Source organism: Sturnus vulgaris, chromosome 5 (assembly GCF_052056855.1).
Source record: "Sturnus vulgaris isolate bStuVul1 chromosome 5, bStuVul1.hap1, whole genome shotgun sequence".
Lineage (NCBI taxonomy): Eukaryota > Metazoa > Chordata > Aves > Passeriformes > Sturnidae > Sturnus > Sturnus vulgaris.
This window is the reverse complement of record NC_142247.1, coordinates 36,893,364-36,914,297: the sequence shown is the minus strand read 5'-3', so window position 1 is coordinate 36,914,297 and position 20,934 is coordinate 36,893,364. Positions and strand designations below refer to the sequence as shown.

Genomic DNA, 20,934 nt, shown 5'->3' with positions numbered 1-20,934 from the left:
TGCCAGGAGGCAAGTAGAACTGCACAGAGATTTTAAGTTTCAGGCGATTTATATATCGGGGTGTTTTCTGGCTTTTCTCTAATCCTTTTCTAATAATTTCTAAGTTTTTATTTTAATTTTATTTTTTAAGGTTGGTTTTGGCTGATGCTAAGCAGGTCTATCATACACTGTTTTAAATTAATTTTCTTTGTTGTAGATCACCTGCCATTTTATTGCCTTGACATGCTGTCTTGTAAAGTCCTTTTGCCATCCTTCATAGTCTGTCCTCAACCTAACTTTGAATACCTTCAGATCATCACAAAACTTTTTTTAATGGACTGCTCAACCACTTTTCTAACTCACTGGCAGGTGTATTGAACAGTATGGACCCCAGCACAGACAGCTTGTAGAACACCTCTGGTGATTTCTTACTATTGCAGTCACTGACCATTTACTTCTAATGTCTGTTAGTTCTCCTTTGGTTAATTATCTGTTCTAGACCTTCCCTCACTCCTAATTGCTTGAGTGCAAGCATGGAAATAAGCTTTCATTTCTCCTATGCTCTGGAGAATTGCATGGTTAATAAATTAATTACTAAAATGTAAATAAAACAAACAAAAAAAAAATCCAACACCCACTCTCACCCGGCCAAAAAAAGATACCCCCAAAACCCCCGGGATTTTATAGTCTTTGCAGAGGGAAATCCTCCTGTAGTACTGAACCATTTTCATGGTAGTGGTCCCTGTATGTTGGTGTGTCCATGGCAGATGAAATTTATGCTGCACACATACCAGCTCAGTCCCAAGCCATAAAATCAGAGCTTTATGAGAACGACACTGGAGTCCTAAGTAGCCTCTTCCTACTGCTGTAGAATCTGTCTTCAAATTGCTTTTTTTTTCCAGGATTATGTCGGATAAGGGTAAGATAGAATTTCAAGGACTGGGCTGGTGTGTGTAAAAATCACACAGTTGTATAGACCAAAAAGAACATTTTTGCATCTAGTATCCGTTATAGCAGCACTGTAGGCTGGTAGATTAGTTCTAAGCAAAAGCCAAACTTTTATTCCATAAGCTAGGAAGTGTAATCCAAGCTCCCTTTATGTCATGAGGTCAAAGTCTATTCCCTTGGGCTTTGAGCAGGTGATTTGCCTATCAACCTCAGTAAAATAAAGGTCAGTCAGTGTTTAAAGTACCAAGTAATTTTTCCAAGATTGTAGAGATGGAATTCAAATTTTCATATATTGCTCTGAGGTTTGAATGCAGATGTGTTTAAAGAGTTAACACTGTGGCTCAATCAGAAAGAATGCTTGGCAATAAGAGGAAGCCTGGATTCATGATGGAAAAGAATTCTTAGCATTTTATAGCAGTGGGTATTCGAGATGAGACACAGCTAATGATCAACTAAAAAGGTATTTGCAGCTGTGGTGCTACCTCTCCCCATAATGCCAACATTAATCAAGCTTTTTCATGCAGCTTTCCAGTCCATTCTATTTTTCATTGTCCTGAATAGAAAAACAGAGCTCATGCCCTATTACACCGAGTCAGAGACCATACTTCTGTGTCACCAAAAACGATCATACCTTATTGATTTCTAAAATCTGTACTTTCTGTGCTGTGAAATAAATCCATAGCAAAGTCTGTAACAAAGCCAGTTTCATTTTTAAAGAAAAAAAGCCTCTTGCAACTCCAAACTATAAATACCTCTGGGATGTGAAGCAGTTATCGGATGAATTAACTGCTCATATATTTTATTTAAGTCTTGAATTACATCAAAACATCAGCTATAATTACTGCATCTCTAAGTCTAGTTTTGGAGTCAGCCATCTTGTTGAAAGACCTTGGCAGTGCAAAAAGCCAGTGAAATTGTGTAAGTCAATGTCCAGGCTGTTCAGATTCTGCCTTCGGAGTCAGAAGAAAAGCTTCATTATAGTAAAAAATGAAACGTTTGACATACAAGTTATTTTCAGAATGGCTTCAATCTTTTTAAATAATGAACCCCATTGAATCCTAACTTCTCAGCAAATGTTGATTATCTAAATTCCTTAAGTAAACTACACGTGATACAGCTTTTGAAACATGAACATGATCTTTCCTCATGTAAACAATCCTCTGCCTTTGTTGCCTGATGCTATCACATTTGGGCGCACATCCTTCTGGATTGCAGGCCCAAGCCTATAAAATCTTGCTATCAAATATCCACCCCGATCTGCAGATGCTTTATGCCTCTGCTTAACAGCCATGACTCATCCCGTTAAAGTCAACAAAGTTACAGTAGTAAAGTTAGGCGTGTGTTTGCAGGAATAGACCCGGATTCTCAGAAGAATTTAGGTAACTCAAGATGCAGAGAGATGAGTAGTGGGGGAATTTCATGCTGGTGTGACTAATCTCCCTAAGATCTCCTAAAATCGAGAGAGAGAGAGGGAGAAAGGGAAGGCTTTTGCAAAGGGGCTTCAGGACGACTAAATTAGGCTCCTGGTTTGGAGCATCTCCTAAAGGATCCTCCACCATTCCCTGTAATTTAAGAAGTGCTTTGAATGCTCAGTCCTGAACACGCAGCTCACACGGAAATCAGCAGCTCAGGGTGCCCAGCCAAAGCTTGCAAGGAGCTTGTCAGAGCTGTAGCCCTCTCGGCTCGGGGTGTTGAGCTCTGTGTACCTGTGGCTCCGAGGGGTGCCCACAGCAGCCACCTGCAGTGCCTGACATAGCTTCGCTATCTAATTGCCCCACGTGCAGCAAGACCAGAGACTGTTGAGACAGACTAAAGTTTACTTTTCAAACTGAAGGACCAAAGTGAAAATAAAAGGAAATGGTTTTGACTTCTGAAGACCTGGAGTTTTAAGATTCTTTTAAATAGATATTGTAGATAAAATTATTCACTCCTAAAAGTATAGGACTGACTAAGTGACCTATCTTTATTTTTGATGGTGATTTAGACATACCTGAAATTGAAGGACTAGGAAACATGCAGTGACTCCTGCATATTTTAATAAATAGAGTATATTTTGAGGATCCTCCAACAGCCATGGTTCTGCTGTACTAAATAAAGTAGATTTTATAGCACTTTAATCAGATTATGATGGAACATTATGCAAAATATTATGCAATGTAATGCAAAGTAATTAATGCAAGCAGAGAACATGAGACAACTGAGCAGCATGCATTTGTGTTACATACTGCCTGCTGATTTTGAATATTTCTTTCTTTCTTAGATAGTGGTTTCCCGTTCAGAACCCACAGCTCCACATGTCAGCTTTCAGCTAGACACCCACCCCATCTCTCCCCAGGTTGTTGTGAAGAATTCTTTAGCAGATGATGGCTATACCCTGGTAGTGACTGGGAAAAAGGTGAGTGGTTCATAATCTGATCCTCCTGTGCACTGTGTAAACCTGCCTGCAGAGCAGCAGCTCCTGGTAAGAGCAGCTGTTCACACTGCTGCTTTATGCTCTGCATCCTCTTAGCCCTGTCATTCCCTCAGAACACTGAGGGTGCAAGTTTCCTCCAAGATACAGTTTTTCCCATACTAAACAAAATGGCAGCCTAATATTGAGAAATGTTTAAATAATGTAAGAGCTGGTGATATAAACCAACAAAAGCCAGGAAATGCAAATTTTAAGCCTGAAAATCTGTCCCTAATTCAAGTGCTTGCAAAGACAAAGCACACAATGGCTTATGAAAAGAATGGTGCTCAGTTTCCTGGTTTTTGTAGGTTTGTGTCATAGCATTGTAACTTTTTAAGGAGGGTTGTGTGTGCAAGAGTTTCATGGGTTTCTGTACAACTACGAGTCAGTAAAGCTTGAAAATTACTTTAGCATGTAGTCTACAAAGAGTTAATAAAAGATGAAGAGCTATCATAAGTATGCTATTGTCATAAGTAGATATGCATTGAAGAATAGGTTTAAAACATCAGCAGATAATATTACAGATAATCCTAAACCATGATTGTAAGCAATAATTTGACCCCTTGAGTTCTATAAGGACTTACAGAAATACATCAGCCATAAAGATTGTTATTAATCATTTACTAGAAACGTATGAGATATTTATAAGAGTGGTCTTCAGAAAATGTACAAAATAAATTTAAGGGATGTCCTGAAGTATAAAGAAATATGAGGCACTTACATAATAATGTAATTATAGATTGATTTTAATATTTTGACCAAAAATAATTCTTACATGTTTAGAGTGACTATTACATAACTATCCTGATATTTTAAATAATATAAATTTTAACTTGTATTTTAGGTAAAGTATAGGTTTTTTCATGATAGTTGTTAAAAAACAAGTACATGGGTAGTCACATGCTGTAAGTGTGCCACAGATATTAACACAGCCTCACCGAAGTTGAAATAGCCATCATGCCTGTTTTTACAAATGTATAAACTAAGGCATACTGAGATACACTGAGATACAGAACTGGGAGGAGCACGCTGCTGTTTTCTTTCTCCATCAGCAAAAAAATGCTATCTTGCTGTAAACACCAGATGCTGGTGGTAACTGTATATAACATTAAGATGCCTTTAGGGTTTCTCCCAAGCGAATTTAAAATCATGTCAGTTAAATTACTTATAAGATCCTATAATTACTGAGCTAAAGAGAAGTCGAACTGTGGCTTCCACATCTGAAATCTGAGTAGCACCAGCACGCTATGCATAAATAGAGATTCTCCTTGCCACTTAGTGCATGTATTAAAAGGATGTGTGCATCATGTCTCTCCATTGACAGATAACAAAGATCCCTCTGAAGGGGCCAGGCTGCCATCACTTCAGGTCCTGCAGCCAGTGCCTGCTGGCACCAGCCTTCATGCAGTGTGGCTGGTGCAGCCAGCAGTGCCTCAGGTCTTCTGAGTGCCCCAGCAACACCTGGACCCAGGACACCTGCTTGCCTAGGGTTTATGAGGTAAAGTGGTGGATTTCTCACATCTGTCTCTTGAGGGAAGAACAGTCTGCACTCTGTAGACATCTTCTGTTAATGTAATCATGAAAAATTGTCAGCTTTCCTCAACTTCCCCTCAGCCTTGATGTCCATAAATCCTCTGACTGGATGCACGTGGTCTCCCTGAGTACTGTGGGCTGAAGTGCTCGTGGATGGACAGGTTTGTCTGATCATCCTTACCAGCCTTGGGAGATCCCTGGCCCTACAAAGCACTTCTGATGGGGAAACAAGATAGGTCTGAGCCAGCCTGGCAGGGGTCTGACAGGAAAGCCAGTCACAGAAAGGAGCATCCCTCCTCTTAGACTTCTCTCAGAGACAAAAGTGGAGGAAAGCGCTTCCTGCCCAGAGCCACCACAGCCTGACCCAGCAGAGGAGGTCTCTGGCCCCCACTCCTCATCCATCCTTGTGCTGGCTCCAGTGTTGGAGGAAAGTCTGGTGTTTCTTTGTGAGAAAAATCCACTCTTTCCCCTACCCAAGGTCCTGGGGAAATGTTTTTTCCATAATGTCCCTCCCTGGCTCCTCGTTCCCATGGGTCCACTTGGCACCAGTGAGGAACAAGCTTGTAGCTGCACCCCGGGACAGGGGCAGCCAGAGGCTGCTGCCAGCCAGACAAAGCTCATCCAGGGTGTGTGAGAACAAAAAGGCAGAGCTGAGCAGGGAGCTGCACTGGAACAGTCCAGTTTTAATTTAGCTGTGGTTAACGCAGGATTTGTGCTCTACAGTTGATGGACTAGAAATCTAAGGGAAGGACAAGCGTAAAACTTCCTGGTAGCATTTATACCCATTCACTTGTGTTAGTGCATTTAAACTACATCGTGTAGTTAAAAATACATTTTCCTTTATTAGAATACAACTTGATGAGATACAGAGATGACAGTTTGATATGCTAAACTCTTAGAGAGAAAGGGAGAAAAAAGTGGGTCTTTAAATAAATAATGTATTTCTTTCATCCAGGCATATGATTTCATGTACAACAGTATTTTTAAGTTCTAATGCAAAACTGCTACTAATCTTGAAATAAGTATAGAAACACATGTTTGTGTGTTTCTATAAAACACGCAGGGTTGGTTTTTTCCATGTTCACCTTTCAGATACAAAATTTAGGATTAACACAGGCAAAGTTCAGTGAAAAAAACAGTGAAGAGTTATAGGAATCAAACCCACAATGGATGGAAAATGGAAGGGGGAGGGGCGGTTTGCCTCACCTTCTATGTCCATTTACTTAGGATAAAGCAGACGCACAAAAATTGCTAATGCAAAATGTGAATAGTTTACTTTTCCTTTATATAAAACCGTATTTATTTCAAAAAGGTTTTATTAGATAGTGAAATAATCCTTTCCAGCCTTAGCCTGTATGAGACTGAATCACCAATTCAAAGGTATACAGTGAGAAGTAGCTCTTACACATTTTTCTGTATCTCTGCGGGCCCAAGGTACTCAACTATCCTGCTCAGTTTGTTTCATCTTTTCTAGAGCTCAAGCACCCTTAATGTTTTTTAATTCACAAACCTTCTAGCAGTGGCTATATATTTCCATAGCTCAAAAAATATTCCTCAGGCTCTGAACTGCTTAGTTTCTGATTTTCAGAGGTGCTGAACTTATGTAGCCCTCTTTAATTTCAATTTTGAGTGTGTTCACTCAGCAGTTTTAAGAACCAAGAGCCTGGAGCCCAGGCACAGGCACTTAGACCAAGAGGTGTATCCCCCACAGCCAGCTCTGCAGTCCCTGTGAAGCTGCTGGAAGGAGAGCACACCTTGGACATAGGGAGTGGGAACAGGTGTGAGGTGTTCCCCTCTCCCAGGTGCTCCCCTTCCCCATGTGGCTCAGCCCAGCCTGCTCAGCAAAAGCCCAGCCTACCCTTGTAAATGAATATGGATCTGTGACACTGATGGATCTTAAAGTGAATCTCAAATTACTGCATGCCGATGCTGGTAGATGTTGCTTCCAGAAGGCTTGTCAGGAAAAAAAATGCAGCTGGGTACTTAAATCCATTGGATTGCTAGCTGTTAAGACAAATTTCATGCTCTACTGGACCATGACATTTAACATGATTACTGAAAAAAAAATAAAACAGATTATTCATCTTCTGATCTGTCTTTAAACTCACATGCATAAAATGTAAGGAACAAGCTAGTTTTGTTCCTAACAAACAGAGGATGACCTGCTTTGCATAGTATCTGAAATTCAGTCCGAACCTCTCCCTAATACTTTGCAGCTTTCGGAGGGACAGATTGCTTGAGATATGTCATATGATCACTTTAACCCGAGGGGAACAGATTGCTCTCTGAGGCTCTGGTCCAGTGGATGTTAGCTAAATAAGTCTTCAATGACGTTTTCCCAGGTTATTACACAGAGTGGTATACAATGGGGAAAAAAAAATTTTTTTTCCTCTCAGGAAGGATGGCAGAGAAGAAGCCCAGTGTTTTCCCATGGAGTCCTGCAGATCCTTTGATTCTTTTCCCTGCTTTAAGCACTTTCCCTTGGAGCTGTGTGTTGGAGAGGAGTCTGCCCAGACACAGACAGCATAGTAGGGCAGACACTGGGACACATCCCCTCCACAGCTCAGCTGCCAGGCTGCTCCCATCCACTGCCTCTGCCAACAATAAGGAGTTTCATCAGCCTGGACGAGCAGTTCTAGAGGGAAGCCAGGGAGGGAGTCTCCTCGGAGATCACTCGGTGCTGGAACAAATTGCAGGCATCTGCGCGTGGTGTTCAGGTCACGCTAAAAGGTGAAGGGTGTAAAAGAAGAAATAAATTGGTCTCCCTTCTGATTCTTTGTTGTGGTTAAAAATCTGACATGGTTTGTTGTTGTTTTTAAAGTGAGTCATTTTAGCTGGCTTTTGTATCAGGCATATCAAGAGCATCAGGCCTTCTGCTGCCTGTTTAGGTTGGAGGCTTTGCTGGAAATCTCACATGTGGTTGTACGTGTTTTTATCTTTGCATTAAAATGAATGGGCTGATGAAACTTTAATAAATAGATATTTTCTTCCAAAACATATATTAAGTATATAAGTGGATAGTAACTGTCAACATAAATAAAAGGAAAACACAATGCTTTAAATTTTTCCAAAAACAAAAAGTTAACTTTCTCCCTTAACCAAAAGTTCAAGGAATACCAGAATGACAGACCTTGCAGAATACTTGCTCCATATTATCAGTGGAGATAGCACAATATTTTTTTGAATCCCTGCATTTTTAACTGGTTTGCATTTTGATTGTTTTCTGTTACTACCAGTGCAATGTAAGTAGTCAGAAGAGGCCTGCAAGACCAGGAGGTTCACTGTCCATTCTTGTCAACTCTCCCAAGAAAAAGTCTGGAAAACCACGTTTGATTTTCAGAAATTTCATCATACCGAACAATTTTTGTTCAAATGGAAGAAAAATAAATCTTGAATTAAAATGAGGGAGTTCTACAGAACTTAAAAACAAAACTTTAAGATTTTGTTTATTTATTTTTTGCTATCTACTTAGAGGAGTTGCCTTCTAAATTTGTTGACAGAATGTACTAAATGTACTTTCTGTCCCTCTACTAAGGCACACAGGTTGCTATCACAAGTCTCTTTTGCCATGTAAGAGCACTAAAAATGTGATCAGTACGTTCAGTTTTAATTCTGTATGGCTTTGTGAAGCCCTTATTTTGCTAACTTGTGGATTTCATTTCAAACTCTTCAAATGCCACATGTCAATGTATTTTAAAAACTGTTGGGACATCCTATACCCCCACAGAGCAATTTCAGTTTCTTCTAGAGTTTTGTCATTTCAAAAATACATGATGTGCTGAGATACTGAGTAGAATGGAAAACTAAAATCTGAAGTCAAATCTAGGTTTTGAAGAAGAAAACTCCAAAGAAATAGGGAAGAGTTAAACTTGGGAATAGCACAGACTTTGTGGGCACAGTATGACTCCAAGCTCATAGCTGCAGTTATGTGTCAGGGAGCTGTGTGAGTTATCACTCTTTTTTGCAGATTTGTACAAAACTGCTGCTCCTGCATAGGTTCCCTCTTTGCTCATTGAGAGCTGATTCAAAGCTCTTTAAAACAGGAAAGGTTCATTCTGGCTTCAGTGCATTTTAAAGCAGACTCTTTGTCTGGTTTCTAATGAGGGCAGTAAATTTCCCCATATATAGTATATAGTATAATTCTTTTGAAGTATTCTTCAGCTGCCTTTCTATCTACAATAGTTCATTTGTGAGAGTCTTGAAGTATAGCTGCAAGAGAGTTGAAAAGAAATGTGCTGTCTTGCTGGATTTCCAGATGAAATAATAGCCAAGTATCACTCAAACACTTTCCTTTCAGCTTGAAAATTAAGCCGGGTTCTTTGAAGGACACAGCTGTATTGCATTTTAGGGGCAAAATTATTATCACTAAAGCATTAAGTTTAAGATACTTAGGCACTATAATCACAAGTATAAATTCAGCCTCTCATTCCTTTCATTCTTTTTTGTTTGTCTAGTGGTACTGGTATGTTTGCAAAATTGTGCAGTATTGTTGAAAGTCCTCATAATTCCTGAACTAATGTCTTTTCTTTTTGGTTGGTTTTTTGGTGGGCTTTGGGTTTTTTTACTGACAGTACTAGCCAGTACTTTTACAGAGTTTTGTAAGACTTCTATAGTGTTCCTACGTTTTTCCCACCATTGTTATATTTTACAGGACAATTTACAATACACACACACATACAAAAAAAAAAAGTATTTCCTTTGTAGATTGTCTCTGTGTTTCTGAGGGGCAGTTTATTTTTAACTTGGAATTAGAGGTGACCAAATGTAAAATGTTTAAGGAAAGAATAGCAGAAGTCATGTTAACTTTATCACAGTCAGTGTGGTATTGGATTATGGTGTCTTTGAAGCTACTTCACTCTGAACCCGACTTTCATCAAGCTGACAAAAAACGGTTATTTGGGGGCTCTTTTGTGTTCAGCATTCAGCTTCTAACAAAATAAGTATATTGTATGTTTAACACGCCCGAAATAAGATGTGAAAGACAAGAACGGCAGGATTTAAAAGACTATTACAATGCACAGCTTGTTCAGTGCCCCTAAACACTATCTTTCAAAGCTTTCTAGTATAGGTTTTGTTATTTATTGCTACTGTCATAGAAAGCTCATAATGTGACAAATGAAAGGTGAAGAACAATTAAGATGAATGCTAGGACATAGTCTACCAAAAAGAAATGCTTTTCTAAAGTTCTTCCTTTGCCCATTCTTTAGCTCCAAGTGAAGTTCAAGAAAACCTGATTCAACTAACACAATATTTTTTTAACAGATTCTCCCGAGCAGTGCTCCCATAGAAGGCGGTACAAAATTGACACTGTGTGGATGGGACTTTGGATTCAGCAAAAATAACAGATTTGAGTTAAAAAATACTGTAGTCCATATTGGGGGACAAATTTGTCCTCTGGAAGCAAAATCTAGCAACAAAAATAGGTAAGAACCTAAAATATTAATTTCCATTTATACAGATGTTCTTTATGTGGTACGGACTTTTTTGTAAATACAAACATTCAGCCAATAAGTATCGTCTCTGATTCTGAAATATCAAATTTGAAAAAATCTCATGGTTTAATAAACTCCCCAAGAAAAACAATGCTCAAAATGGAGATGAAATAAATCTAGTTTCTGCAAATATCTCCTGCAGTAGTTTTTCTGATTTGTCTGTGAAATGCTGTTCAATATCTGTGGAAGCTGGCAAGAATAAATCTATTCAAAGCTTTGAAAAGGGGGCAGTTCCTTTGGCTGGGATCCTGCTGAGCCTTAGTTATGTCACCTCTGTCTTCCTGATCTGTAAAGCTGCTAGAGAGAAGTGTGAGAAGATGCAGGTATTTCATTATCCAGAAGTTTATGACCCTCATCTGCACCTTTTCTCCTCCTCCTCCCCAGAAATAAGTATTTGAGACACTGGGATTATGGCTTAAGTTTAAGACAGAGGTTACTCTGGTTGTTACCTTTCAGAAATACAGTAATATCCTCTCTCTGACACCAAAGCAATGCACAAATCGTGGCACAGCTTTCCTATTCGCATACATAGCAATGCAGATACTCCAGCAAGTGCTCCAGAAGTGTTGAGCACTCTCCCAAATGCTGTTCTGAACAGTCTTAATGGAAACAAGATGATTTAAGGAGACTAGATTATATATGAGACTATGTGAATGTAATATAATACATTGACACATGCTGCTGCAGAAGTTTCAAGTTTAATTTTTGGTAATATTTTATTTTTAACAACAAACTTGTGTATATGATTCATTTTTTTAATGCTATTGTCTGCCAAAATTTGATACTGAATGAAAGTTCAAAAGCATCCATCAGCTATTGAATAGAGGTATTTGTTTTTTTCTATCATGCTTCTTTTTTCTGAAATGTAGATGATATACTAAAATTATTTTCTGTGGCCAAGTATTATGAAGACCACAGCGTTGAAGACAGCATTTATATTTATTGTTAAAGAAGAGGGACACAGTTCTTTTAACTGTTATTTCTGAAATGTCTGTGATGCACAGAGACTGATGATCTGTTTAGTATGGATTCCCCATTACTATGGGTTTGAAGTGGTTCTATTTTAATATGAAAAAAAAAAAATCAATCAGAAAAAAAATGTAACCCCATTTTTTCCTTGTTTTCTAAAGGCTGGAATGCACAGTTCCTGCTGCAAAAAGTCCAGGTTTTAATATATCCAGTAGTGTTTCTGTTGGACATGGCAAAACAGTGTTCAATACATTTTCATACGTGGTAAGCACTGTGATTAAACTATTATAGTCAAAATTAGTGTCAATATTTGCTGATAGGGACTCCTCAAGAGTCCAATATAGCATGGTAATTTCTGTATTCATGTTGGCTTTATTGTTACTTCATGGAAATGTTAATAAATGTTTTAAGATTTCCTCTTTACATTTTGAAAATTATTTTATAATCCGTTGGTTTTATTTTTACCTTCCCTCAGAATCCTGTAATAACAAGTATATCTCCCACCTATGGCCCCAAATCTGGAGGAACATTGCTGACTGTAGCTGGAAAGTACCTAGACAGTGGGAAATCCATGAGGATTTTTGTTGGTGAGCAACCATGCACTTTGAAAAGGTAATGTTCTAACTAAAACACAACACCTTTAATAATGAAATGTCTTGATTAAAAGCCTTGGAGTTAAAAATACCAAACCCAAACATTTGCTTTCCTCTCCTTGTGTCACTAATTACAGAATTTATATAATAAGCAGCATCTGTCCTGAAAGATTTCTAGAAGGGACTGCAGTTCTCTGGAAGTCTTGTTTATTCTGTAATGTCTTCATTCACCTCATTAAAAGGTTGCATAGAGAAGTGTCAAATCAGCTTCTAATGGACAAGAAAATATTTCCCACCATTTTTGTCACCCTGATTCCCACCCACTCAGCCCTCTCTCTTGTGTTAGCAAGAGCTGCTGTTCATGCAGCAGCTGCCAGTGAGCAGCCAGTGGGCACAAGTTACCATTTCCTACTGCCTTGTTGGGTGGAAACCTGACCACTGTGACAATGTCTATCCCATGCAGAGGAGCACTATTTCTGCACTGCTATCAGTGAACAGTCTACAAAATAGAGGCAGCATCAGTTTGGGACTTCTGGTATCTAGAAAATCGTTTTGGAGGTTTAAGCCAGAATTTCTTGTGGCTCTGTACTGGATCCAGTAGGAGCTCAGTCACAAACCTCTGATGTGTTCTGTGTGGAAATGCCTTCAACTGTAGTAATTATGTCGAGACAGACACGACTGGCATCATCACCAGTCTTTTATTAAAAACTTCTCATGCCTTCTCTCAGTGGACTTCTTTCCAGGCAACTCTGACTCCTTTCCTCACATGCGGCTCCACACAGTACTGACTCCTCTCCTCTCTGCAAGTCTTCCTTCTGCATGACTGGCTAACCCCAAGCTGTCCCTTTCCCAGCTCCCTAACCCTGACTGTCCCTCACCCAACATCTTCTCACCATATCTGCCCCTTGCACAACCTCACATCCCTTCCTCCTCACAGCACAGCCAGCAGCCTCCATCCCAAACTCCAGCAGACTCTGGCTCTCAAGCTCTAACTGTAACTTGTGGCTAGCTAGCCCACTCTTTTATAACATTGGGCAGGCAAGGCTGTCTCCACTTCTCAGCCATCAGTACAGCAGTAATCCATTGAGGAAAATTGCCTTCTGCACTATCCTTACAAGCTACCTTCCCACATTGAGCCACAGCTGTATATAAGCATTAAATACCAAGTACAGATTCTCTGCTATGAGTAGACAAGATTTCTGAATTTGGTAGCCATTCTACCATGGCATAAGTCCTAGTTGGTTCTGTGCTTAGGTACAGCAGGATGATTCCAGAATTGTCACCTCTGCGGACAAGGGCAGAATCTGGCCCAAGGTGTTCCAGAAACGGGATATCCAGCAATTCCTATGAAATTTGAGCATCATCTAACGATTATGGAAAGTCATAGTGGTAAAACTTCACACTTCTGGAGATGTGGGGAAGCAGCAGCCTATAAGTTAATGCAAGACTCAGAGTCAGGAGAGATGAAATTTATTCTTTATTGCCAGATGATTTATTGTATGCTCTTGATCAAATCAGCCAAGTCTGACTAAATCAAGAAAAATAATTTAGATATTCAAGTCTGATCCCCAAAAAGATCTTCATCACTTCTGTTCCTTAATAGCTATGGTTGCATTTCTTGGTGTCTTCATCTCAACTTTTCAGCTAATGGAGAAGTGTATAAACCTTTTGGGAATTATTCATTTGAGACATCTGCTATGGGGGTGGGACAGCAGCCAGCTCAGATGCAGATATTGCTCAGGTGGGCCTCTAGGTATTGAACAATAGCTGAGACTTACCCAGTAAGTATTTCTAGCACCCCTCTTTCTCACTAGCCAAGTTGCCTGTAGACTTCTATGCAGGTCTTAACCAATTTCTCAAGGCAGGTGTTTCTCTAGCTAAACAGGCAGCTTTCCCCAGTTCTGAGGGCAGCTAGAGCAAGGTTAGTTTTTTCCTTCAAGAGATGTTAAAAAGCTTCCAGATACAGAAGAATGAATCACTATCCCTTATGGTGAATCCCACCTTCCTGGAAAGCATTATAAGTTGTAGCAAATGTCCCTTTTGTCTAATTTGGAAACCATCTCTTACGTTCTGTGAGAACAACCTCACTTGGATGGCCCATGGATGTGCTTGAGCCCAAATCACTGAAACCAGCTAGTAGAGTTACATTTGCTTCTCCAGTCAGTTGCCACCCTTGTCCCTGTGCCCTGCTCCCTGCAGCTGCATTTTATTTGCTTCAAACTTCAGGATCCTCCTGCTGCCAGCTCACCCACTGAGCTCACTGTAGAAGGAAGAGGACTTCCATGGCCAGGCATGATAGCAAGGGAAAGGTGAATATCCTAGACACTCTGCTGATGTGCTGAATTCAGCCAGCTCTTCTTGAGTTTTCTCCTTCTTCTTTCTTCTTGCCCTCTGCCTGCCCCTCAGCATCTGGTACATCCCACACAAGCACCTTTACTTGAGGCTTTTAACACAGAGTAAGTCCTGTGGATTTGAAAGAGGCATTATCCTATAGCAGATCAAGTCATTCTCCTTAAACCTGGAATGTGCTCTTGTTTTCCAGGCTGGAAGCTGCCTTTGCAGGGTTCAGGGGCTCATGAGGTTGTCACCAGTACCAGGGCAACACCTTCCATCAGGCAAGGTGCAAGTCACCTTAATTAAGATGAATCTTGAGCCTAAGCCATGCTGTTGCAATTTCTACCTTATGTCGTGCTTACTTGTTGAAATTTGATTATCCAATGGGAAAATCAATGACATTTTTTTTAGAAACAGATCCTTAGGCAATGTTGGGGCTCAGTAAAGGACAGTGTTTTAAGCCAAGTACGTTTATAAGGGTGACAAGCAATCTGTTTTCAGTCCTCCCAGCATATCGGCGAGCACTGTGGAGTGCTACACTCCAGCACAGCAAATTCCCCAGGAATATCGTGTGAGAATGGAAATCGATGAAGCTATTCGAGACACAAGCAGACATTTCACATACAGAGAAGACCCAGTTGTTTTAAACATTCATCCAGCCAAATCTTTTCTTAGGTGAGTAAAATTTTGTTATAGAAATAACAAAAGCAACAAATGAACAAAGAACAGCTATGCTGCCCAGCAATCTATCAAAAGAAATTGCATTTTTATCTCTATCTTCCATGCCAATTGTTTCTATTATGGTGCAGTTGCAGAGGGCAAATCATTTCCTTTCAGAGGTGAAGGAGAAGGGGGAAGGGTGCCTCTTTTCTCTTTGTGATTTCACTCCCAGCTGCTGCTGAGCCTACCTGTGATGTCCTGCAGAGATACCCACTGCACAGCTAAGTGTGTCTCCTATACTGTGTCTGGACATTACACTGATTGCTGAGGAAAATCATTTAATGTGACAAGTCAGCGGACTCAGGAGAGCAAATGGATTTTAAAATAGTCTAAATACAGTGCTATATAAATATTATGAATATATATGTATGGTAGTATGTGTGTGTTTTCAAGTGACATATTTATGGTCTCAGTAGCTCTAATCCAAGCCATCTGCCTTTGCCAAAAAAATGTCATCAGTAAAAAAAGCACCTTTTTCAGCACCACTGAAAGCAATAGGTGAAATAAGTTAGTTAGCAAATGATAAATACAAAAAAAGCTACCTCTTTTAAAATGTATACATTTGGTTTTTACCCTGGCTTATCACAGTTTAAAAAATTATTTTTCTTTTCTTTTTTTTGATTCGTTATTATAGTAAATGTAAAATCTGTTTCCCAGAAAAATGATCTCACTACTCAAAGCTGAGTATTTGCATTTACCCAGTATATCTCTAATTCTGGTTTTATGTTATCATTTACTCTAAAATATAATTTATCATTAACATTACATTAGGGTAGTTATTTATCCTACTTATCTTCTCTCTTTCTTTTCTTCTTTTGGTAAATTTTCCTAGTGGTGGAAGTACAATCACGGCTCAGGGAATCAACTTGAACTCAGTGTGCTTTCCTCAGATGGTGATTACTGTACCTAAACTAGGAATGAACTTCTCTGTGGTGAGTCAGTCTTAGAGAAGACAATCTGTTATCTTTTCATCCTGGTGTGGTAAATGGTTGTGAATTTGCAGTCAAAATACTTTGACTTTCGCCTTGAAACTTTGAGTCTTCCACTGATATTTTGGTGTTTTCTGCAAAGACTGTTTTCACTGTATAGGCAAAATTCAAGACAAATTTGAAATTAAGCTGAGGATAAAACAACCGTTTCCAAGAAACCTTTTCCAAAGAAATAAGGCTAGTACAGTATCTGTTAAGAAGATTTTTATATTTCAATTTAACAATACAAATTCAGTGACTGAACACAGAGCAATGCAATATAGATATGTCAGATTACATGGCAAGTTCAAGTACGACTGTGATACTGAAGTGGTGACTGTGAATAAATATCAAAGGAAGAGTAAATATATAAAATCAAAAGTATGTATTATTTTTAAGAATTTCTGATGGCCAAAATCCCTTTTGTGGAAATTTGTCCTAACTTTGTTAAGTTCAGCAACTAAGTTTTAAGATGGGTTTGGACTCTTTCAATCGGGTACCTCTGCTTAAACAGCAGGTCAGTGAAAGATGTAAGTCTTCTTTTATTTTGTTCCTGAGTTGAAACTACACAGTGTCCAAATCTAAGCACAGATATGACCATGTGATCTGCTTTAATTCTTACAAGGCAAAGATGGCATTTGTCACCTAGTTCTACTGAAACTGCCTTCTGTAAGCTTTTGTCTACACATTTTTGTTGTACCTCCAACATTTTCTTATCCTGCAAGGTTTGTTTAGTCTAACTGAAGCTAAATTGACCTACACTCTTTATGACATGCTACTTACTGTTCATATACTCAGCTTATTTCCAATGATCATCATACCCTGTTTCCTGAATTGAATTCTAACTATTAGAGCTAGGTTTGCTCAATGCATTTTAAATTGTATGTCTGCAAATTTGCAGTCTTGTATAGCTTCAAGGTCATCATATTCTTCATGATCCTAATTTGTATAATATTATGAGTGTCAGGACCTGAATTTCTGCAGCATGTAGTCGTGGCTTGTAATTTAATGGGTTCAGATTTTAATCTAAAAATCAGTTCCTTTCCAATGAAACATAGTGTTAAGTGTTATCAAATAGTCACTTTACCCATCAGTCAGAAGATAAAACCTTGCAGTGAAATCTACCAAACTCAAAATTTATTAGATTTTGAGTAATGTGAGCATAATTATTTCTAAGCACAAAGGATTTTGAAGGAAAGGATCATTACTGAAATCAGGTCTTGAGATTTTCCTTCGTGTAAAGATCATTCGTTTGCTTTTTCTGTTCCCCTGTGGGAATGTGCAATATTGCTTCTCTTCAGGCCCTGATACCTCATACCTTGCAAATATTTAGGACTTCTTAGAATCTGAACAGATTTTAAAGATAGGAAGTTTTAAAGAAAATCCACTGTCCAAAAGTGACTGGCAACTCCTGGCAATAAACACCATAGAATTTACTCTTTTGCCCCAAATATTGGGGATTAACCTTGCCTTTGAGCAGTGTTTTGCTTTCATCCTGGCTCTAAGATGCTTTTGAAAAAATATATGGATTTAGTCAGTCAGAATTTTCTCTTTTATTCTTTTTCTTTTCACACCTTGCAGTGTGTTTGACATTTGCCAACAAATAAATCTCCTGCCACTGCCAATCTCTAAGAAATTGCCCCAGTGTATGAGCAGCTGTACACAAATTCATTCCCCCTGCACAAAAGGTGGAATATAACCTCAAATGGATTATAATCCAGAGTGTTTCGTACTTTGACATTGCTCAAGTAATATATTTTTTGCTCTACTAAAATTAAAGGCTTCTGGCACTCAGTTGCCTTCCCTGCCTCTGTGACAGCCATTTGTTCTGCCACTATTCTCTACCTCAAGCATATTTCTAGAGGAGGATTATTAATTCTCATGTAGAAAGGGAAGATTTATAAGTGGCAAAACAAGATTGTACTGTTGATGAGGAAGTTTCTGGTGGAGGATGCCTATGCCTGTAGTCTTACCCATGCTGCACTGGAAGTTCTGGGCTCTCTGCATAAGGGATATACCAAAAAACCCCAACATTTCATCCAGTCATTACAAAAATAAACAACAATGATGAACCGTTTCCAGCAGAGAGCCAGACCAACCATCCCATTTATAAAGGAGAACACAGGTTGTTGTCCTGAACAGACCAAAGAAGTGCTCAAGAAGTGCTATAGCTGAGGATACATGTCTTTTTGCTTCTTTAGTTTGGGAGAGGATAGCTAAATGAGTCATTTTTTTAAATAGTTATTTAAGCCTTTTTTCTTTTCAGTTTTCTCTCACTAGCCTCCTCCAAGAAGCTGCTTTTGTCAGCATTCAGAAACTCTGGCTCTTGGGAAAACCAAAGCCAGCACTGAAACACATCCCAAAGCATCAAAGGAAAGTACAGCTGGGAGGGACCACAACAGCCTAGCATGGCCCACTTCCCTGTGCCAGGAGCAAATGTACCCAGACCACTGCCTAACAGATACTTGTTTAGGCTGTTATTAAAGCTCCTTGTGAAAGAAATTTCACAATCTTGCTTAAACAAGCTTTAGAGAGAGCTGCTCTACCTGCTTACCTAGTGGTTTGGAAAGACTTCTTTCTAATAATTAACCTAAATCCTGTGGCTAATTACCCATCTCCTTGCTTAACCCTCTGTGGATACAAGCAACAGATTATCAATCTCTCCAGCTAATTTTATATATTTGCACTAAATTATGATTCAGTCTTTCTCTTTTCCAGTTAAAATAACCAAACCACTCCAAATTCTCCTGATAAATGTTGTGTCCTAGAGCTCTTCTCATTCTTTCTCCCACCTCCTGGACCCTTTTCCATTTGCCTACAACTGGCGGTGCCCAATTTAAAACAAGTCTCACCTTTTCCTGTCACCTGTCTGTCCTCAGGTTTAATTGTGACCTAGAGTCCTGATAGAGTCACAATGTAGGTGGAGGGTTATTTCTGTAAACAGCAGGAGCTGTAGGGGATACTCTGCATCCCAAAGTCTCAGGGAGCAGAGCCAGTAGACACGCCGTGGGGCATTTGCTTTTCTGTGCCTTTTTCCATCCTGGTGTTAGAGGTGAGTGGTACAACAAAACAAACAAAAACCAAAAGTTTTTCTGGAAGAGTTTCCTATAAGAAGTGCAGTTTCACTGAGACTGAAAAGTTTTGGGTGCAATATGCCAGCCCCCTGTAGAAGAAATATTTAAGTTGAGCTTTTCAGCTTTCATGTTTGTAGTTTAGTATCTCTGAAATTTTTTTTCTATAGAGCAAAAAATGCCTTGTTTCCATTTTACAGTATTCTTTTCATATTTATTTACATTTCCTTAAAATTGTTCAGTGCTGTGTTCACACTAGTTGTGTTTATATTACATTTTATGTTAACGCTGTCAAAATAAAACATTTTGCCTTCACTGAATTTATTTCAGTGAGTGAAAAAATGTATTGAACCATATGTTTCAATAATTGCAATGTGTTTCTTTTAATTTTCTGTTTCATGAGTTCTTTTGATCATTTGTTCTGACTAGGGAAAAAAAGAAGGAATTTAGGCAGTGCTGCATAAATTCCCAAGAATTCTAGAGAATGCATAAGAATACAGAAACCTTCTTACTTCTGTTCACATGTCCTGTTCCTGTGTGAGGTACACAAGCAGGGAAGCAGCTCATTCCCTCCTTTAGAAAAACCCTAGGCATAGTTTGGAATGGTGTTTGATCAGGAACCTGTGTTGTAGTCATGCTAGATGATTCTTCTGCTTCTGAAGCACTGGGGAATAATGTTTTTTTCTTTGAAAACCTGTAGTTTGCATTGATTCCCCAAAGTGAGCAAGTGGTCATTTGGGGATCCTTTCTTGTAGCATTTTCAATATTCCATCTATTAACTAATTTGGATATATATTCCCACTGCCTAATCTCTTCTAACAAGGAATGTCCCAAGATATGCAAGGCTGCAAAACTAAGGAGATGCATTTTTTAATACGTGACCTTCAACAACTGACCCTGTAGCTATGCAAGATCTTCTCTTTCCACAGACTTTTAATTATCTCTTCAGTAAGTAGTCTTTTGAATGTTCTTCAGCATTTCATAATTTCTCCCTGCCAGGTGCCATTTCCTGCTGTTTTACAGGCGATTTTTAAAATATTCTAAAGTTCATTCAATGCTTAAAATTTGCAGTCTTTTAGCAAAAGTCTGTAAGCAACTCATACTCATATTCATCCAGATCCAGCCTAGAATTCAGCAGTGGGTGTCTACCTTAGATGTATTAAATAATGATAAAACAAATTCCCTGTAAAGTGTGGGTAGTGAGTGTGTGATTATTGAAGATATTCATGATTCCCTATCCAAAGACACCTAGGCTTGGATCCTCTGTCTGTCTTGACTCCATGGCACAAAGCTGCCGCAGAAGCCCAGTGAAGAGTTTCCCACAAAGTGGAAAATTCGTCTTTCTTTCTGTGCCAAATCTGTATCTCACGCATATCTCCTGCCAAGGAAAGGGTACAGCAGGGATGTCAGGGAAAAGCCACTGTGTGAAATCACCAGGGTGCCAGGGATGCAGTGCTACAAGGTACATCGACCATCCCAAGCCCCAGGAGGAATTTGGACTCCCAGTCAGTATTGATCATCTTGGGCAAAGGGCTGGCTCTCAGACCCAAGAGCAAGAGAGGTTTTACTCTGCCTTCCAGTCTGATGATCTGATAGGCTAGAAGTATCATCTCCCATGCCTTCATACAAGGAGAAAACTAAAATTAAAAGTACACTGCTTGAGTGTCACTGTTTTACACAGAAAAGTCTTCTGAATGGGCTTCTCTTCATGTTGGACTTATATTTTCTTCTCTTTCTATTAAGAAATCATCCTTTGGCAAAGACAGTTGGAGAGTCTCCAGCTCTGTCTTTAACTTCATTCGTATTTCATTCTTCACTGGAACTCCAAAAGTTTACTTTTTATGAAAGAAAAATTGGCCCTTTTCTCCCTTCTGACAG

At 39.2% G+C, this 20,934-nt stretch overlaps 1 protein-coding gene and 1 long non-coding RNA gene across 2 annotated transcripts in view; one reads left to right on the top strand and one right to left on the bottom strand.

Moving 5' to 3' along the window:
* The window catches only part of LOC106862905 (uncharacterized), a 77,684-nt gene that overhangs the window by 10,077 nt on the left and 46,673 nt on the right, over positions 1-20,934 (bottom strand). The window lies entirely within an intron of this gene.
* The window catches only part of MET (MET proto-oncogene, receptor tyrosine kinase), a 90,311-nt gene that overhangs the window by 41,831 nt on the left and 27,546 nt on the right, over positions 1-20,934 (top strand). Inside the window, exons 4-10 of the mRNA XM_088165448.1 lie at positions 3,188-3,322; positions 4,701-4,874; positions 10,172-10,332; positions 11,532-11,634; positions 11,846-11,982; positions 14,799-14,972; positions 15,850-15,949. Of these exons, the coding sequence (XP_088021574.1) occupies positions 3,188-3,322; positions 4,701-4,874; positions 10,172-10,332; positions 11,532-11,634; positions 11,846-11,982; positions 14,799-14,972; positions 15,850-15,949 (984 nt within the window). The remainder of the gene's footprint in view (positions 1-3,187; positions 3,323-4,700; positions 4,875-10,171; positions 10,333-11,531; positions 11,635-11,845; positions 11,983-14,798; positions 14,973-15,849; positions 15,950-20,934) is intronic.